Source organism: Ranitomeya imitator, chromosome 1, assembly GCF_032444005.1.
Source record: "Ranitomeya imitator isolate aRanImi1 chromosome 1, aRanImi1.pri, whole genome shotgun sequence".
NCBI classification, from domain to species: domain Eukaryota; kingdom Metazoa; phylum Chordata; class Amphibia; order Anura; family Dendrobatidae; genus Ranitomeya; species Ranitomeya imitator.
In genome coordinates, this window is record NC_091282.1 from 761,488,906 (window position 1) to 761,505,779 (window position 16,874).

The following is a 16,874-nucleotide window of genomic DNA, read 5'->3' on the forward strand; positions in this document are numbered from 1 at the left end:
ATAATGGCCACACATAGCTACTCCTACACACGCGGCTGCGCTCCGTAAACTTTGCATACACGGCTCCGCTCCGTACACACGGCTCCACTCCATACATCTCATACACACACGGCTCCACTCCGTACACATTCAGCTCCGCTCCATACACCTCATACACGGCTCTGCTCCATACACCTCACCTCATACACGGCTCCGCTCCATACACCTCATACACACACGGCTCCGCTCCATACATCTCGTACACACGGCACTACTCCGTACACCTCATACACACACCGCTCCGCTCCATACACATTGCACACACTGCTCCGCATACCTTGCACACACACAGCTCCGCTGCGTACACCTCATACACATACGGCTCCTCTCCATACATCTCGTACACACACGGCACTACTCCGTACACCTCATACACACGTGGCTGTGCTCCGTACACCTCATACACACGCGGCTGTGCTCCGTACACCTCGTACACACGACTCCACTCCGTACACCTTTCACATGCTGCTCCGCTCCGTACACCTCATACACATGCGGCTGTGCTCCGTACACCTCATACACACGCGGCTGTGCTCCGTACACCTCGTACACACGCGGCTGTGCTCCGTACACCTCGTACACATGCGGCTCTGCTCTGTACACCTCGTACACACGCGGCTGTGCTCCGTACACCTCGTACACACGCGGCTCCGCTCCGTACACCTCGTACACACGCGGCTGTGCTCCGTACACCTCGTACACATGGCTCCGTACACCTCTTACACACGACTCCGCTCCGTACACCTTGTACACATGCGGCTGTGCTCCGTACACCTTGTACACATGGCTCCGTACACCTCTTACACACAACTCCGCTCCGTACACCTCGTACACACGCGGCTGTGCTCCGTACACCTTGTACACACGACTCCGCTCCGTACACCTCATACACACGCTGCTCTGCTCCGTACACCTCGTACACACGCGGCTGTGCTCCGTACACCTTGTACACACGACTCCGCTCCGTACACCTCATACACACGCTTCTCTGCTCCGTACACCTCGTACACATACGTGGCTGCGCTCCGTACACCTCATGCACACGGCTCCGTACACATCGTACACACACGACTCCACTCCATAGACCTTTCACACGCTGCTCTGATCCATACACCTCGTACACACACGGCTCTGCTACATCCACCCTGTAAACACCTCCTGACCTCACACATACGCTGCCTTACCCTCCTCTGGCGCCATGGCAACCAGCAAAGTCCTGTACACGGAGGTCCTCCTCCCGATCATGTGACCCCTGACTCCTCCCATCCTGTGACCTCATCACAGGTCCTGTGCACAGAGCAGCCATTATGTGGTGTGCTGCTGTGCAGGCCTGGTGCAGGGACTCGGAGCTCTCAGCTGACCGGCTGATACACGCAGCTCCCAACCGATGCGGGCCCCCTCTCTCTGCCCACCGGGTCCGGGGGCACACAAATGCCGGCGGGCATTCAGACAATTAGTGGAGGGTCAATCTGTGCGGTAGCCCAGGGCCCCCCCAGACCACTGGGCCCTGGGCTACCGCCCATATTGACCCTCTGATAATCCGCCCCTGACCACAATGAATTTTAAACAAAACAATTCAGATGCAGTTGAAGTTCAGACTTTCAGCTTTCATTTGAGGGTATCCACATTAAAATTGTATGAAGGGTTTAGGAGTTTCAGCTCCTTAACATGTGCCACCCTGTTTTAAAAAGGACCAAAAGTAATTGGACAATTGACTCCAAAGCTATTTCATGGACAGGTGTGGGCAATCCCTTCGTTATGTCATTCTCAATTAAGCAGATAAAAGGCCTGGAGTTGATTTGAGGTGTGGTGCTTGCATTTGGAAGGTTTTGCTGTGAAGTAAACATGCGGTCAAAGGAGCTCTCCATGCAGGTGAAACAAGCCATCCTTAAGCTGCGAAAACAGAAAAAACCCATCTGAGAAATTGCTACAATATTAGGAGTGGAACAATCTATAGTTTGGTACATGATGAGAAAGAAAGAAAGCACTGGTGAACTCATCAATGCAAAAAAACCTGGGTGCCTACGGAAGACAACAGTGGTGGATGATCGCAGAATAATCTCCATGGTGAAGAGAAACCCCTTCACAACAGCCAACCAAGTGAACAACACTCTCCAGGAGGTCGGCGTATCAATATCCAAATCTACCATAAAGAGAGGACTGCGTGAAAGTAAATACAGAGGGTTCACTGCACGGTGCAAGCCACTCATAAGTATCAAGAAGAAAAAGGCTAGACTGGACTTTGCTAAAAAAAAATCTAAAAAAGCCATCACAGTTCTGGAAGAACGTTCTTTGGACAGATGAAAGCAAGATCAACCTCTACCAGAATGATGGAAAGAGACAAGTATGGCGAAGGCGTGGTACAGCTCATGATCCAAAGCATACCACATCATCTGTAAAACACGGCGGAGGCAGTGTGATGGCTTGGGCATGCATGGCTGCCAGTGGCACTGGGTCACTAGTGTTTATTGATGATGTGACACAGGACAGAAGCAGCCGAATGAATTCTGAGGTATTCAGAGACATACTGTGTGCACAGATCCAGCCAAATGCAGCCAAACTGATTGGTCGTCATTTCATACTACAGATGGACAATGGCCCAAAACATAAAGCCAAAGCAACCCAGGAGTTTATTAAAGCAAAGAAGTGGAATATCCTTGAATGGCCAAGTCAGTCACCTGATCTCAACCCAATTGAGCAGCATTTCACTTGTTAAAGACTAAACTTCAGACAGAAAGGCCCAGAAACAAACAGTAACTGAAAACCACCACCGTGAAGGCCTGGCAGAGCATCAAAAAGGAGGAAACACAGCGTCTGGTATGTCCATGAGTTCAAGACTTCAAGCAGTCATTGCCAACAAAGGGTTTTCAACCAAGTATTAGAAATGAACATTTTATTTAAAATTATTTAATCTGTCCAATTACTTTTGGTCCCTTTAAAAACAGGGTGGCACATGTTAAGGAGCTGGAACTCCTAAACCCTTCATCCAATTTTAATGTGGATAACCTCAAATGAAAGCTGAAAGTCTGAACTTCACCTGCATCTGAATTGTTTTGTTTACCACAATTAATTTTAATGTCTATAACCAAAATTAGAAAAATGTTGTCTCTGTCCAAATATATATGGACCTAACTGTACAAAGCTCTTGATATATTAACAATCTTCTATTGCTTCGTTATCATTAGTGGACTCTGGCCTCTCGCCAATATCTCAGATCTATCTGTAGATGTACTGAGTCGATGGAGGTCATTACTGGGCATTTTATCCTTCTTACTTGTAAGGAAATAGTGATATATTTTAGCTGTATTGATATAATATAAATTTTGTGATGTATTTAATTTGCAGTTTCTTCTTCGGACACTTACCCTCATTAGTTAGGATAATGGAAAATAATGAGATCATTTACGACCCTTTCTTTGAGTGGTATGTATCTTATTGCCAAATGTTTACTCAATTTATCAAAGGAATTGGTTTGATCAGTACTAACCTTTTGGTATTCACCTGGATAGTGATGACTGTTTAAAGTTCTCTCACTCTGTCCCTTCATATTGTATCCATCCTTATACTTTGCTAAATCATACATTATGTACCCTACACTAGGGGCAGGTTTATTATTGGGGAAGAACCTAATTCCAATTTGAAAGCTAAAGCGTTTTTTATTCTAATCTCATACCGATATCTTCTCCGGAATGAAAGTCCAAGTAGATATCAAGTTAGTTCATACAACGTAAGTCAAAATTAGGTATCAAGTTAGAAGAAAAATCATACTTTGGTTTGCCACCTGCACGAGGAAAAGAGTATCCCTTTAGGATCATAAAAAATATTTGGCTACAAAAGGTCCTACATTTGGAGGTGACTTTGGAGTCAATCACTTGTCAACCTCAAGGCCTCCGTACACATTTGAGAAAAGATAGCCAATTCTGCCAACTATCTGATTTATATGTGGGCATTCCAAATCTCCAGCAATATTTCTTGTCTAGAGAAAGAAGTTGTATTTTAATGCCAAATTTATTTGTACTCAGTGTGGCTTCCTAGTGCATGGGGCAAGCATGTATTAATACCCCCTGCATCACCCTTTCAATCAAATAATACTCCCTCAGAACATAATGTCCCCAGATTGCCCTGTTAAGTAAATACTAGTGCCTCCTTAATAAGTAATTATGCACCCTCCAAAAATATTACCTTTTTCATGTCAAGTTTATATACAAGGGACTAAGTCTTCTTGTCGCCGACACCCAAACCTGGTCAGCAAAGGCAGTGCAATACGGGGAAATCATTAGGTCACCTACACAATGACACTGATGACTTGTAAGCCATAGCTCTGCAGCAGGACGGAGTGTGGTGGGGCAGGGAGCTTATGATTCCTGCTCCACCACAAGATCCAGTTGCATCGACATCGTATTGAAGCCTATATAGTTCAAAATGGCACTCGCCGGAGATGAAGGGCACCAAGACAGACGTCTGAGACGTGTGCAATGGAGTAACCCTAGTGGAAAGAGGGGCAGGGAGTTAGTCCTCAACCTCTGAACTTATACAAGATATACCAGGAACTTGGTAATAATATGTCATTTTTCTCAGTAGAGTAACTGCACACAGCAAATATTGATAATGTCAGCAAGGTCACAGCCATTATCAACTTATATGTGAGATAGCATCAAGGGTAAGGTTAAATTTCAAGGATGTCAGAAAAGTGGTTTGGAGAACTGAACCCTGCCCTGGCCGCTCACGTGCTATAAAATAGGGGAAGAGGTAAACTGATAATATTGTGCAATTTCATGGAATAACCCTAAAAATTAAAATTTGCGCTGTCTGCTATATATACAATAATCAAATAATCACAGTGTGTATTTACCTGTCAGGTGAAGGACGTTTATCACATTGAGGTGTGTGCATATACTCGAACTCAAACAGGTGGAATTTAGCAACTATAGTTGAAAGAAAAGAAGAAAGGGAGGTCTTAATAAATAATTACTATGCTTAAAAATAGCCAGGATACTGTTGCGACACTTATCTAATGCTACCGGGAGTGCGCTAATGATTCTTTTAAAATTTACAAAGATATAAAAAAGGATTATGTTAAAAGTATAATATAATGGTATACTCCTGTGATTAGACACTATCGGTAAAACACCCTTAAACTACCTGGAAATAAAGTCCGGTGTAGTATCAGACAGGTACATATATATAGATCGATGTGGAAATAATAGCTGCACATGCAGTCTCGGTACAGTACCTGTAGTGTAAAGAGGTGCCTTAAGAAAACCCGTTGCTACAAATGAATGCAGCTGGTTTACTTAGCTTGTATATGCGGGAGTTGAGATCTTCCAGGCGGCTTATGCGAGCGCCGTCCCGGCCGGTGACAGGCGCTCGCGCGGCCTTTACTTGAAAGTCCTAATGCGGTACTTCGCAGGACCTGCAGTGACGTTCGGGTCACGTGATCTTGAGTCACGTGGTGCCCCTGGAGACACTACGGATCGCAGTGGGAGCCAAAAACCAACGCATTTCGGAATGACGCGGATTCCTTCATCAGGGTTGGCTCCCCCTGCGCTGGATTGGCTCTATATACCTGCGGTATGTCTCTCATAGGTTTAGTTAAATGCGAATAATTCCACCTCATTATTAAGGCCTTTAGGTCTCAGAGTATCCATCTCAAAGATGAATTTGGTTTCTTCACGAGACATCTGACTTATGAAATCGCCGTTGCGCCAATCACGATGTACCACCTTCATACCCACCACTTTTGATCCTTGCGGATGTCCTTTGTGATGGATTAAAAAATGTTTAGACAGTGGGTGATCAGTGTATTTATTACGTATATTTCGGAGGTGCTCATTGATTCTTTGACTCAAAGCCCGTTTTGTGCGTTCCACATATTGTTTCCCACATGGACATTCGATAACGTATATCACTCCTTTTGTTGTACAGGTTATAAAGTCAGTGATGGGAATTTCCGTACCATTCCGTGATGTCACTTGTTTCTGTTTGCTTAATTTAAGTGATTTACACATTTTACATTTTTTGCACGGAAAGAAGCCCTGAATAATATGTTTAAAAGGGCCCTTTGTTTTACTTGGGGGATTTAAATTCCGCACAGTGGGGGCAATTAATAGGCCCAAATTACGTGCTTTCCTAAAAACAAAGGGTGGGCGTTCAGATAGTTTGTCCCCTATTATTTTATCCTCTTTCAAGAGGTCCCAGTGTTTATTTACAATTTTTCTCAAAATTTGTGTGTTTGAATTGTATTGAGTGATAATGGGTATCACTATCTGGGATTGCTGATTAAAGGGATCCTGTTCCTCCCTATTGCTATCGGCAAGGAGTTGTGTTCGGGAGATTTCTTTGACCGTATTTTTTGTTAAGGTCAAAGCTTTTTTATCATACCCTTTATTTACAAACTTGTTAATGAGCATATCTGCCTCCCTATCAAAATCAGATATATTAGTACAATTGCGATTTGATCTAATAAATTGGCTGCGGGGAACATTTGGCAACCACCGTGGTAGGTGACAGCTATTCAAAGAGATGAAGCTGTTTGAGTCTGTAGGTTTGGTGTAAGTACAGGTTTGTAACTTTCCCTCACTAGCTGAGATGATGAGATCCAGGAAATGTACATTCTCCTTACTAGTATTTGACGAAAATTCGAGATAAAATTCATTTTTATTTATATCCATTAAAAATTGTGCTAGAGCTTGTTCGCCCCCCATCCCAAATAAAAAAGACATCGTCTATAAAACGTAGCCAGAGGACCAGACCCGCGCGCAGCACGCCCCCGCGGCAGATGTGGAGATCCTCCCACCTATCCACGTAAAGGTTTGCGTAGCTGGGCGCGAATCTGGTCCCCATGGCTGTGCCCCATTGCTGGGTGTAGTAGTTCTTCCCATATCTAAAAAAATTATGGGTAAAAATAAAAACGGCACATTCTTTAATAAAGTCCACCTTCTCACATGATAAACTTTGTGACATATTTAAAAAGTATCCCATCGCCTCCGTTCCTTTATTGTGTTGTATCACGGTATATAGTGATGCGATGTCTAACGTACCTAAGATGTAATTTTCCTGCCATTTAAAATTTTCTAATATCTGTAGCATATGCTTACTATCTTTTAAATAGGAAGGTAAAGAGGGAATTAATTTCTGTAGGAAGCAATCAACAGAATGTGATAAATTAGATGTTAGGTTTCCGATACCCGAAATAATAGGGCGACTGGGTGGGTTTTTGAGATCCTTATGGATTTTGGGGAGGTGGTAGAATACCGCCATCCTAGGGTGGGATGTGTGAATATATTCGAATTCCTGTTTATTAATAAACCCATCATCCAAACCCTTAATCAGTAAATTCTTCAAGTCACTAGTAAACTGAACCAAGGGGTCACTGGGAAGGATTGTATATGTTCTAGTGTCCCCCAGGAGGCGAAGTGCTTCGTTTTCATACTGAGATTGGTCCAAGATTACGATACCACCCCCTTTGTCCGCAGGGCGTATCACAATATCTTCCCGTTGTTGTAATGTCCGGATAGCCTCTCTCTCTTTACGCATGAGGTTATAGCGAATCTTTGAGCATTTTTTGTCACTCACTTTTGTTATGTCATTAATGACATTTTTTTGGAAGGCTTCAAGGGATTCCGAACACTCATTAATTGGGTTAAATTTCGATTTAGCCCTTAGGCTGGTATGATCATTAGATTGTATTTCATTTGACCCGTTTGCTAGTTGTGGAGGTTTTTTATGAAGTGTTTTTTTATTGCCAGTTTACGCATAAACTGTTTGATGCCAATAAACGCTTGAAATTTATTAAATTTGGCTGTAGGTGCAAATTTTAATCCTTTTTGTAATAACGTTGTTTCATGTTCTTTTAGTCCATACGTGCTCAAATTAAAAATTTTTTGGTTCTCATTACTTATTTCTTCGTATTTTTTCTTTTTTTGGGCGAGTTTCCCCCCCCTACAGCCCCTGTACCGTTTCTTTTGGGGCCTACCTGAAAAAACGGATTTATAGTTCTACCTTCACCTGTAGATTGTTGTTTTTTGGTGGAAACACTTCTTTGTGGCCTAGCTGTTGTACTTGTATGTGGTTCTGGTGTATTATTATTTGATGATGGCTGTTCTATAATTGGGTTCAGAATCTCAAAGCGGTTCTGGATTAGAGTTGGAGTAATGTTTTGATTATTATTAGTGGCTTCTGTTATCATAGGTGCCTCTTGGTAATCTGGTACAGCCAATGTATTGTTATCATCCGGTGTTAAATGAATAGAAAATACCTCCTCTGATATATTGGTAGAAAAACTACTTCCTTCTATCTGGTCGATAGTCTCAAGTTCCAATTCGTTCCTATATGAACGATATTCCGGGGCTGGTATAGCATCACGTCCAAACTTTCGTTTCTTTTTTTCTATTATTTCTTTCTCTTTATTATTTACACGATTTTTGATACTGTTAGATAGATTTCTAATCTCGGGATGATTTTTATATGGGTCAATATCTTTAAATAATTTGGCAATTTCGTTTTTACTTGTCAATAATTGATCCCTACGTTTATTAATAATAAAGGAAATAGCTTGTTTGGAAAATGATTTTAATAGTGAGTCCCATTCTATCAGTGTATTTGCATCCCCTATGTCGCCTGTCAAGGTTTTTTGTATCATTAAGCCTTTTGGAACACAATCAAAGGCTAAATACCTTTCCAAAGTCACCACCTCCCATAAGTCAAAAGCTTTGACCTTAACAAAAAATACGGTCAAAGAAATCTCTCGAACACAACTCCTTGCCGATAGCAATAGGGAGGAACAGGATCCCTTTAATCAGCAATCCCAGATAGTGATACCCATTATCACTCAATACCATTCAAACACACAAATTTTGAGAAAAATTGTAAATAAACACTGGGACCTCTTGAAAGAGGATAAAATAATAGGGGACAAACTATCTGAACGCCCACGCTTTGTTTTTAGGAAAGCACGTAATTTGGGCCTATTAATTGCCCCCACTGTGCGGAATCCAAATCCCCCAAGTAAAACAAAGGGCCCTTTTAAACATATTATTCAGGGCTTCTTTCCGTGCCAAAAATGTAAAATGTGTAAATCACTTAAATTAAGCAAACAGAAACAAGTGACATCACGGAATGGTACGGAAATTCCCATCACTGACTTTATAACCTGTACAACAAAAGGAGTGATATACGTTATCGAATGTCCGTGTGGGAAACAATATGTGGGACGCACAAAACGGGCTTTGAGTCAAAGAATCAATGAGCACCTCCGAAATATACGTAATAAATACACTGATCACCCACTGTCTAAACATTTTTTAATCCATCATGAAGGACATCCGCAAGGATCAAAAGTGGTGGGTATGAAGGTGGTACATCGTGATTGGCGCAACGGCGATTTCATAAGTCAGATGTCTCGTGAAGAAACCAAATACATCTTTGAGATGGATACTCTGAGACCTAAAGGCCTTAATAATGAGGTGGAATTATTCGCATTCCGAAATGCGTTGGTTTTTGGCTCCCACTGCGATCCGTAGTGTCTCCAGGGGCACCACGTGACTCAAGATCACGTGACCCGAACGTCACTGCAGGTCCTGCGAAGTACCGCATTAGGACTTTCAAGTAAAGGCCGCGCGAGTGCCTGTCACCGGCCGGGACGGCGCTCGCATAAGCCGCCTGGAAGATCTCAACTCCCGCATATACAAGCTAAGTAAACCAGCTGCATTCATTTGTAGCAACGGATTTTCTTAAGGCACCTCTTTACACTACAGGTACTGTACCGAGACTGCATGTGCAGCTATTATTTCCACATCGATCTATATATATGTACCTGTCTGATACTACACCGGACTTCATTTCCAGGTAGTTTACGGGTGTTTTACCGATAGTGTCTAATCACAGGAGTATACCATTATATTATACTTTTAACATAATCCTTTTTTATATCTTTGTAAATTTTAAAAGAATCATTAGCGCACTCCCGGTAGCATTAGATAAGTGTCGCAACAGTATCCTGGCTATTTTTAAGCATAGTAATTATTTATTAAGACCTCCCTTTCTTCTTTTCTTTCAACTATAGTTTGTTTGAGTTCGAGTATATGCACACACCTCAATGTGATAAACGTCCTTCACCTGACAGGTAAATACACACTGTGATTATTTGATTATTGTATGTATAGCAGACAGCGCAGGTATTACGTATTGTATATATATTATTTTATTATTTTTTTCTGTGTGTGGTACAGAATACTACCTGCAGCTACTCTCATCTATCTGCACTAAGCGCCGCTATTTTATTTAATTTTTTTCTAAAAATTAAAATTCCCTAGAAAAAGTTCTGGGGCGAAAAAACAAAATAGGCACTTTTTTTATGATTTCTTCTTTACCCTGCAAAATTATTGGTCATGGGTTGGTAATGTTTGGGCACATGTGAGTTAAGCCAATCATACACTTTAGGTAGCTGTAGGCGAAATACTCATTTGCTAAGTCTTTCCTGCGAATCCCCCAAATAACTCTACTTTGGGTTTGGGCCAAGTTTTCATGTGTTCTGAAAGAAGGAAGGCAACTGCCAAACACTTCTGATCTCGTTGATTATCTACCCTGAAAACAAAATGATAGGGCACGTTGAAATCCAACAGCCCCATCCTTCTTTCCCATGATATTTGCTATTAGGAAGAGTAAAGACACCCACACACATTAGATACTGTAGTAGATCTGTTGTGCTGATATTGATAGGTTGACGGTAATTTAAAATTAATGTCCGCCTTATGTTTACATAGTAACATAGTAACATAGTTAGTAAGGCCGAAAAAAGACATTTGTCCATCCAGTTCAGCCTATATTCCATCATAATAAATCCCCAGATCTACGTCCTTCTACAGAACCTAATTGTATGATACAATATTGTTCTGCTCCAGGAAGACATCCAGGCCTCTCTTGAACCCCTCGACTGAGTTCGCCATCACCAACTCCTCAGGCAAGCAATTCCAGATTCTCACTGCCCTAACAGTAAAGAATCCTCTTCTATGTTGGTGGAAAAACCTTCTCTCCTCCAGACGCAAAGAATGCCCCCTTGTGCCCGTCACCTTCCTTGGTATAAACAGATCCTCAGCGAGATATTTGTATTGTCCCCTTATATACTTATACATGGTTATTAGATCGCCCCTCAGTCGTCTTTTTTCTAGACTAAATAATCCTAATTTCGCTAATCTATCTGGGTATTGTAGTTCTCCCATCCCCTTTATTAATTTTGTTGCCCTCCTTTGTACTCTCTCTAGTTCCATTATATCCTTCCTGAGCACCGGTGCCCAAAACTGGACACAGTACTCCATGTGCGGTCTAACTAGGGATTTGTACAGAGGCAGTATAATGCTCTCATCATGTGTATCCAGACCTCTTTTAATGCACCCCATGATCCTGTTTGCCTTGGCAGCTGCTGCCTGGCACTGGCTGCTCCAGGTAAGTTTATCATTAACTAGGATCCCCAAGTCCTTCTCCCTGTCAGATTTACCCAGTGGTTTCCCATTCAGTGTGTAATGGTGACATTGATTCCTTCTTCCCATGTGTATAACCTTACATTTATCATTGTTAAACCTCATCTGCCACCTTTCAGCCCAAGTTTCCAACTTATCCAGATCCATCTGTAGCAGAATACTATCTTCTCTTGTATTAACTGCTTTACATAGTTTTGTATCATCTGCAAATATCGATATTTTACTGTGTAAACCTTCTACCAGATCATTAATGAATATGTTGAAGAGAACAGGTCCCAATACTGACCCCTGCGGTACCCCACTGGTCACAGCGACCCAGTTAGAGACTATACCATTTATAACCACCCTCTGCTTTCTATCACTAAGCCAGTTACTAACCCATTTACACACAATTTCCCCCAGACCAAGCATTCTCATTTTGTGTACCAACCTCTTGTGCGGCACGGTATCAAACGCTTTGGAAAAATCGAGATATACCACGTCCAATGACTCACCGTGGTCCAGCCTATAGCTTACCTCTTCATAAAAACTGATTAGATTGGTTTGACAGGAGCGATTTCTCATAAACCCATGCTGATATGGAGTTAAACAGTTATTCTCATTGAGATAATCCAGAATAACATCCCTCAGAAACCCTTCAAATATTTTACCAACAATAGAGGTTAGACTTACTGGCCTATAATTTATAATGTTTGGCCTCCTTTAGTTTGAATGGCACCGTTTAGAGCCTCAATTTATATGTACACGAACTTGCTTAGGATCCCGCTTGGATGTTGCCTATACTTGTTCCTAATAGCAAAAAGGAAAGGAAAAAGTCCCAACACCAGGCGTCTCTTCATAAAATCTTCAGTACTTTATTCTCATGTTCTTAGTCATAGGCATATGAACAATACATAAAATTATCTTTATATTCCCATTCCATTAAGTAAAACCATGTACGTCTGTTGCTTGACATGATTGGTTTACATTCCTTACAAAATCAAATGTGAGACAGCCTATCAGAAACTCACGAAGCCTACTCAGATTATCGCCTCCTTATCCACACAAAATAAGTTTGTGAGAGATATCCCTAGTGACTCAATATAACAACTCTATGGATTAGCCTGTGTGTTGTGCATCACAGCTGAGCATCTGCTGCAATAATATCCAATGCAACCTGTATATGATACATGTCACAGCTGAGCATCTGGTACAATGGCATCCATTGCAGTCTATTTGTGCTGTGTTTCACAGCTGAGCATATACTACAGTAACATCTAGTACAACCTGTGTATGTCATGTGTCATAGCTGAGCATCCGTTACAATATTATCTATTGCAGCCTATGCACACTGTGTATCACAGCTGAGCATCCGCTACAGTATCACCCAATACAGCCCATGTATGCTGGGTACACAGCTGAGCATCCGCCACAATAACATCCAATGTAGCCTATGTATGCTGTGTATCGCAGCTATACATCTGCTACAGTAATAACCAGCACAATCTGTGTGCGATATGTTTGTGTCTGCTATGTGTCACAGCTGAGCATCTGCTGCAATAGCATAAAGAAAAAAAAATGAAAAAATTGTAGCCTGTGTGTTGTGCATCACAGCTGAGCATCTGCTACAATAATATCCAATACAGCCTGTGTATGATATGTGTCACGGCTGAGCATCTGTTACAATATCATCTATTGCAGCCTATGCACACCATGTATCACAGCTGAGCATCCGCCACAATAACATCCAATGTAGCCTATTTATGCTGTGTATCACAGCTATACATCTGCCACAATAATATCCAGCACAATTTGTATATGATGTGCTTGTGTGTGCTATATGTCACAGCCATGCATCCTCTGCAATGTGTCCGCTGCTAGTCACAAAAAAAATTATTATAATTATTAACACTCCAACTGCCATTAATAATTAATAAAAACAGCTAATGTCGCTGCGATAATTTAGCCCTGCAGGGAATCTCGCTCCCAACTCTTATTATCCAATAGGCTTCCCTACACCTCAATGTGCGCTCCCAGTTCCCACCACGGGTTGGCTTCCCGACCCTGTCTGCCTTTGACCCTCAGGGAACTTACATCTCCATTATGATTCTCCCGAAAATGTTTGGAAAGTCCCGACAATCCCCGACGGTTGACAGTGCCATCAGGCTTCGCAGCCGTAATATGTTCTCCAATTCTTTTCTTAATGGGGTCTCACTGTGCACCCTATGTAGTACTTATTGCACACCACGCACGCCGCCATGTAAACAACGTGTGTGGTGTTACAATTAATAAATGCCTTAATCAAATATTTCTTGTTGGTCATACCATTACAAAATTCAATTGTTCTCTCCATATGTCTACACAGGGTGCACTTCCCCCCCCCCCCCCACACACACATTTATAACACCCTTTTTGTGTCAACCATATAGGTCTCCTTTCTGCACTGACAAAATGACTTGGGGATAAAATATTACCTAATGTTCTGACACACCTGGGAACACAACGATAGCCTTTTTTCAAGATTTTGGCCAAAACCGAATCCTGATAGAGAATGGGCAAAAACTTGTGCATCAGTGCGACAATGTTATTATAGTCCACTCTATAGGTGGTGGAAAATGTAGGTATATTCTGTGCATTAACTCTGTCTATACGGTTTTCATCACCAAGTAAGGACTCCCTAGTTCTCTCCTTTACCAAAGAATCCGCCCTTTGGAGCATCCATTTCTTATCGCCCCTATGTTTTAGCCTCCTCTCAATCCTTTGATTTTCTCTGGTCAATGCCTGTTCTGTGGAACACAGTCTTTTAGCCAGTACCAACTCCCCTATGGGCAAATTTCGTATCACATATGGAGGATGACAACTTTCCGCATGCAAAAAGGAATTGCCACTTATAGGTTTCCTAAATAAGGTGGAGTGAATAATGTCCGACTCTGCATTACCTGTCAACATCCAGACAGGGAGCCTCTTCCCTATGGACTTCAAAGGTAAATCTAATGTTTGCCCGATTTCTATTTAGATATTCAATAAATTCAGACAAAGGAGTGTGGGGGTATAAATCGATGGAAACACGCCATATAAGAATGACATCATCTATGTATCTCCCCCCCATACCAGATGCTTCAAATATGGATTTGTTAGATTGTGTACAAACTATCTTTCCAACTGAGTCATGTAAATATTAGCCAAAGAGGGCGAAAAATTGACCCCCATTGGGCGCCCTGGCACCTGTGTTAATTTGTATTCCGGTGAGGCACCACTAATCCCTTTCCCTGTTTCCTGTATGATCTTGTTCCTAATGACTGAAGGAAAAAAACTTATTTTGGGGGTCTATCTAGCTCCTTCTTCTAAATAATAAGCAGAATATATAGTCGACAATGTGCTTTTAATGAAGACTCGGTTTCCTTCCTAAAGCCAACCATAAAAGTTATCTCTAAACCTCCTTTAAGAACACTGTTTTTGATTATGTTTACAGTCTCAAATCCACACATCATGTATTTCTACATTTTAATGCTAGATTTATATATATCCACAAAAGTATTCATGTTTCAACTTACTGTTGATTTTCTAGGATTGAGAAGTATGGTCCGATAATACGTCTTAATATCATGCACAAGGTGTTGGTCTGGGTTATTAGCCCTGAAGGTGTTAAGGTAAGCGACCAAACATTTTTACATAGTCGCTGATTTCATACACTGCATGGACCCAATATTGTGCCCTCTCCGCATCCCACCTCCAGGAGCTTTTCTGACCACCTATTTTACATCTATCGACATTAATATGGAGTTCATTCCTCCTTTGCAGCTACAACAGCTTCCACTCTTTGAGGCCTAGCTACAAGATTTTAGTAGTGTTTGTGGGAATTATCACCCATTCATCCAGAAGAGCATTTGCGGGGACAGACACTGATGTTGGATGAGAGGCCGGGCTCACAATCTCCAATCTGGTTCATACTAAACATGTTAGTCGAGGCTAAGGTCCAGACTCTATGTGGCCGTTCATGTTCTTTCACACTCCTTCAACCATGTCTGTATGGACCCTGTGCACTGGACACAGTCATGAGGAACAGGAAAGGACCTTCTCCAAATTGTTCTCACAAACCTGGATGCTACAATTACCCAAAATGTCTTGTTTGTTGAAGCAATAAGGTTATTTTTCACTAGAACTAACGGGCCGCGGCTGATCCCTGAAAAACATCCCCACAGTATTATCCTCCTCGCCCAAACTGTACAGTGGGCACAATGCAGTCAGGCGGGTAACGTTCTCCTGGTGGGAAACTTTCTATTGGACAGTAGGGAGAGCGAAAGTTAATGGTTGGGAGTTGGACTAGCCCAGAGTGGAAGGGGCTAAATTGAAGGCGGAGAGACAGTTTAATTTCAGAAAGACAGCAAGGGTCCAGAGTGCGTACTAAGAGGACCTAAGGTCCAGAGTGAGCAGTTCCACACTTTGTGGGTGTCCTTCGCTATGAGAGAAGAAAGAGAAACAGGCAAACTGTGATTCGGAGCAAAAATGAGGAAAACAACTGAGAGACAGAGTGGATTACCGGAGGAGGGTCCAAGGAGAGGACTCCTAGCAGTATGGGACAGAGTTTATAATGCGTAAAATTAACAGGCCTAGAAGAGACAGAGTACGTAAGGTGAACAGAGTGCCTTGGGCAGGTGTTCCAGAACATCAGTAGAAGAGAAGATAAGTACCTGCCGTATCGGCACCATAGTTCCCCAGAGGGGAAAAGAAGACATGGAACCATGGGTTGAGTAAAGGACTATCTTAACTGTATTGTAGGAGCTGGGTTTTGGTTTTGGTAGTAAGGAATAGTGAAGATCGAGAGCAAGTCAAGAGAGAGAAGAGAAAAGGATTAAATTTGAGTGAGGAAAATGTGTATTGTGAAAGAAACGCTTGAGCAGGTATCTACCCCTATCTCCTGTATATGATCCTCCCTAAGTTAATATTCAGTAAAAGGTTTATTTTCAACTTGTAGTCTTTTTTTTTTTATAATAGCAAAGGGGAATCTAAAACATAACGTTTAATTTAAAGCGTTTTAAAATAGAACGGCACAACACACAAGGACAAACATGTACAGTACATTAACCAACAGTTAATCGGACAGTATTCTGATAATACGTCCAGAGGCAAATGTCTGTTTATGTTGTATACGAGAAGCCAGCCAAAAATATTCGTTACTGTATACTGATTATATATATATCAGTTTTTTCATGTTCCTTGGTCTTTTTTTTATGACCTATGAGCGACACAACTGTCTAATGCTTTCCATCATAGCCCAGTATTATTTCACCCTTATTGTTATAAGCCATATTTGTAGCCATGTAATATGTGTATATATATTTTTTAAAAATAGAGATACACACAAAGTTGTAGCATTCA

General features: G+C 41.9%; 1 protein-coding gene across 2 annotated transcripts in view; it reads left to right on the forward strand.

Moving 5' to 3' along the window:
- The window catches only part of LOC138645876 (cholesterol 24-hydroxylase-like), a 127,534-nt gene that overhangs the window by 3,287 nt on the left and 107,373 nt on the right, over positions 1 to 16,874 (forward strand). Inside the window, exons 2-4 of one of the 2 annotated variants that reach the window (XM_069735379.1) lie at positions 3,385 to 3,462; positions 10,103 to 10,162; positions 15,064 to 15,145. In XM_069735379.1, the coding sequence (XP_069591480.1) occupies positions 3,385 to 3,462; positions 10,103 to 10,162; positions 15,064 to 15,145 (220 nt within the window). The remainder of the gene's footprint in view (positions 1 to 3,384; positions 3,463 to 10,102; positions 10,163 to 15,063; positions 15,146 to 16,874) is intronic. The other variant, XM_069735384.1, reaches the window with a different exon arrangement.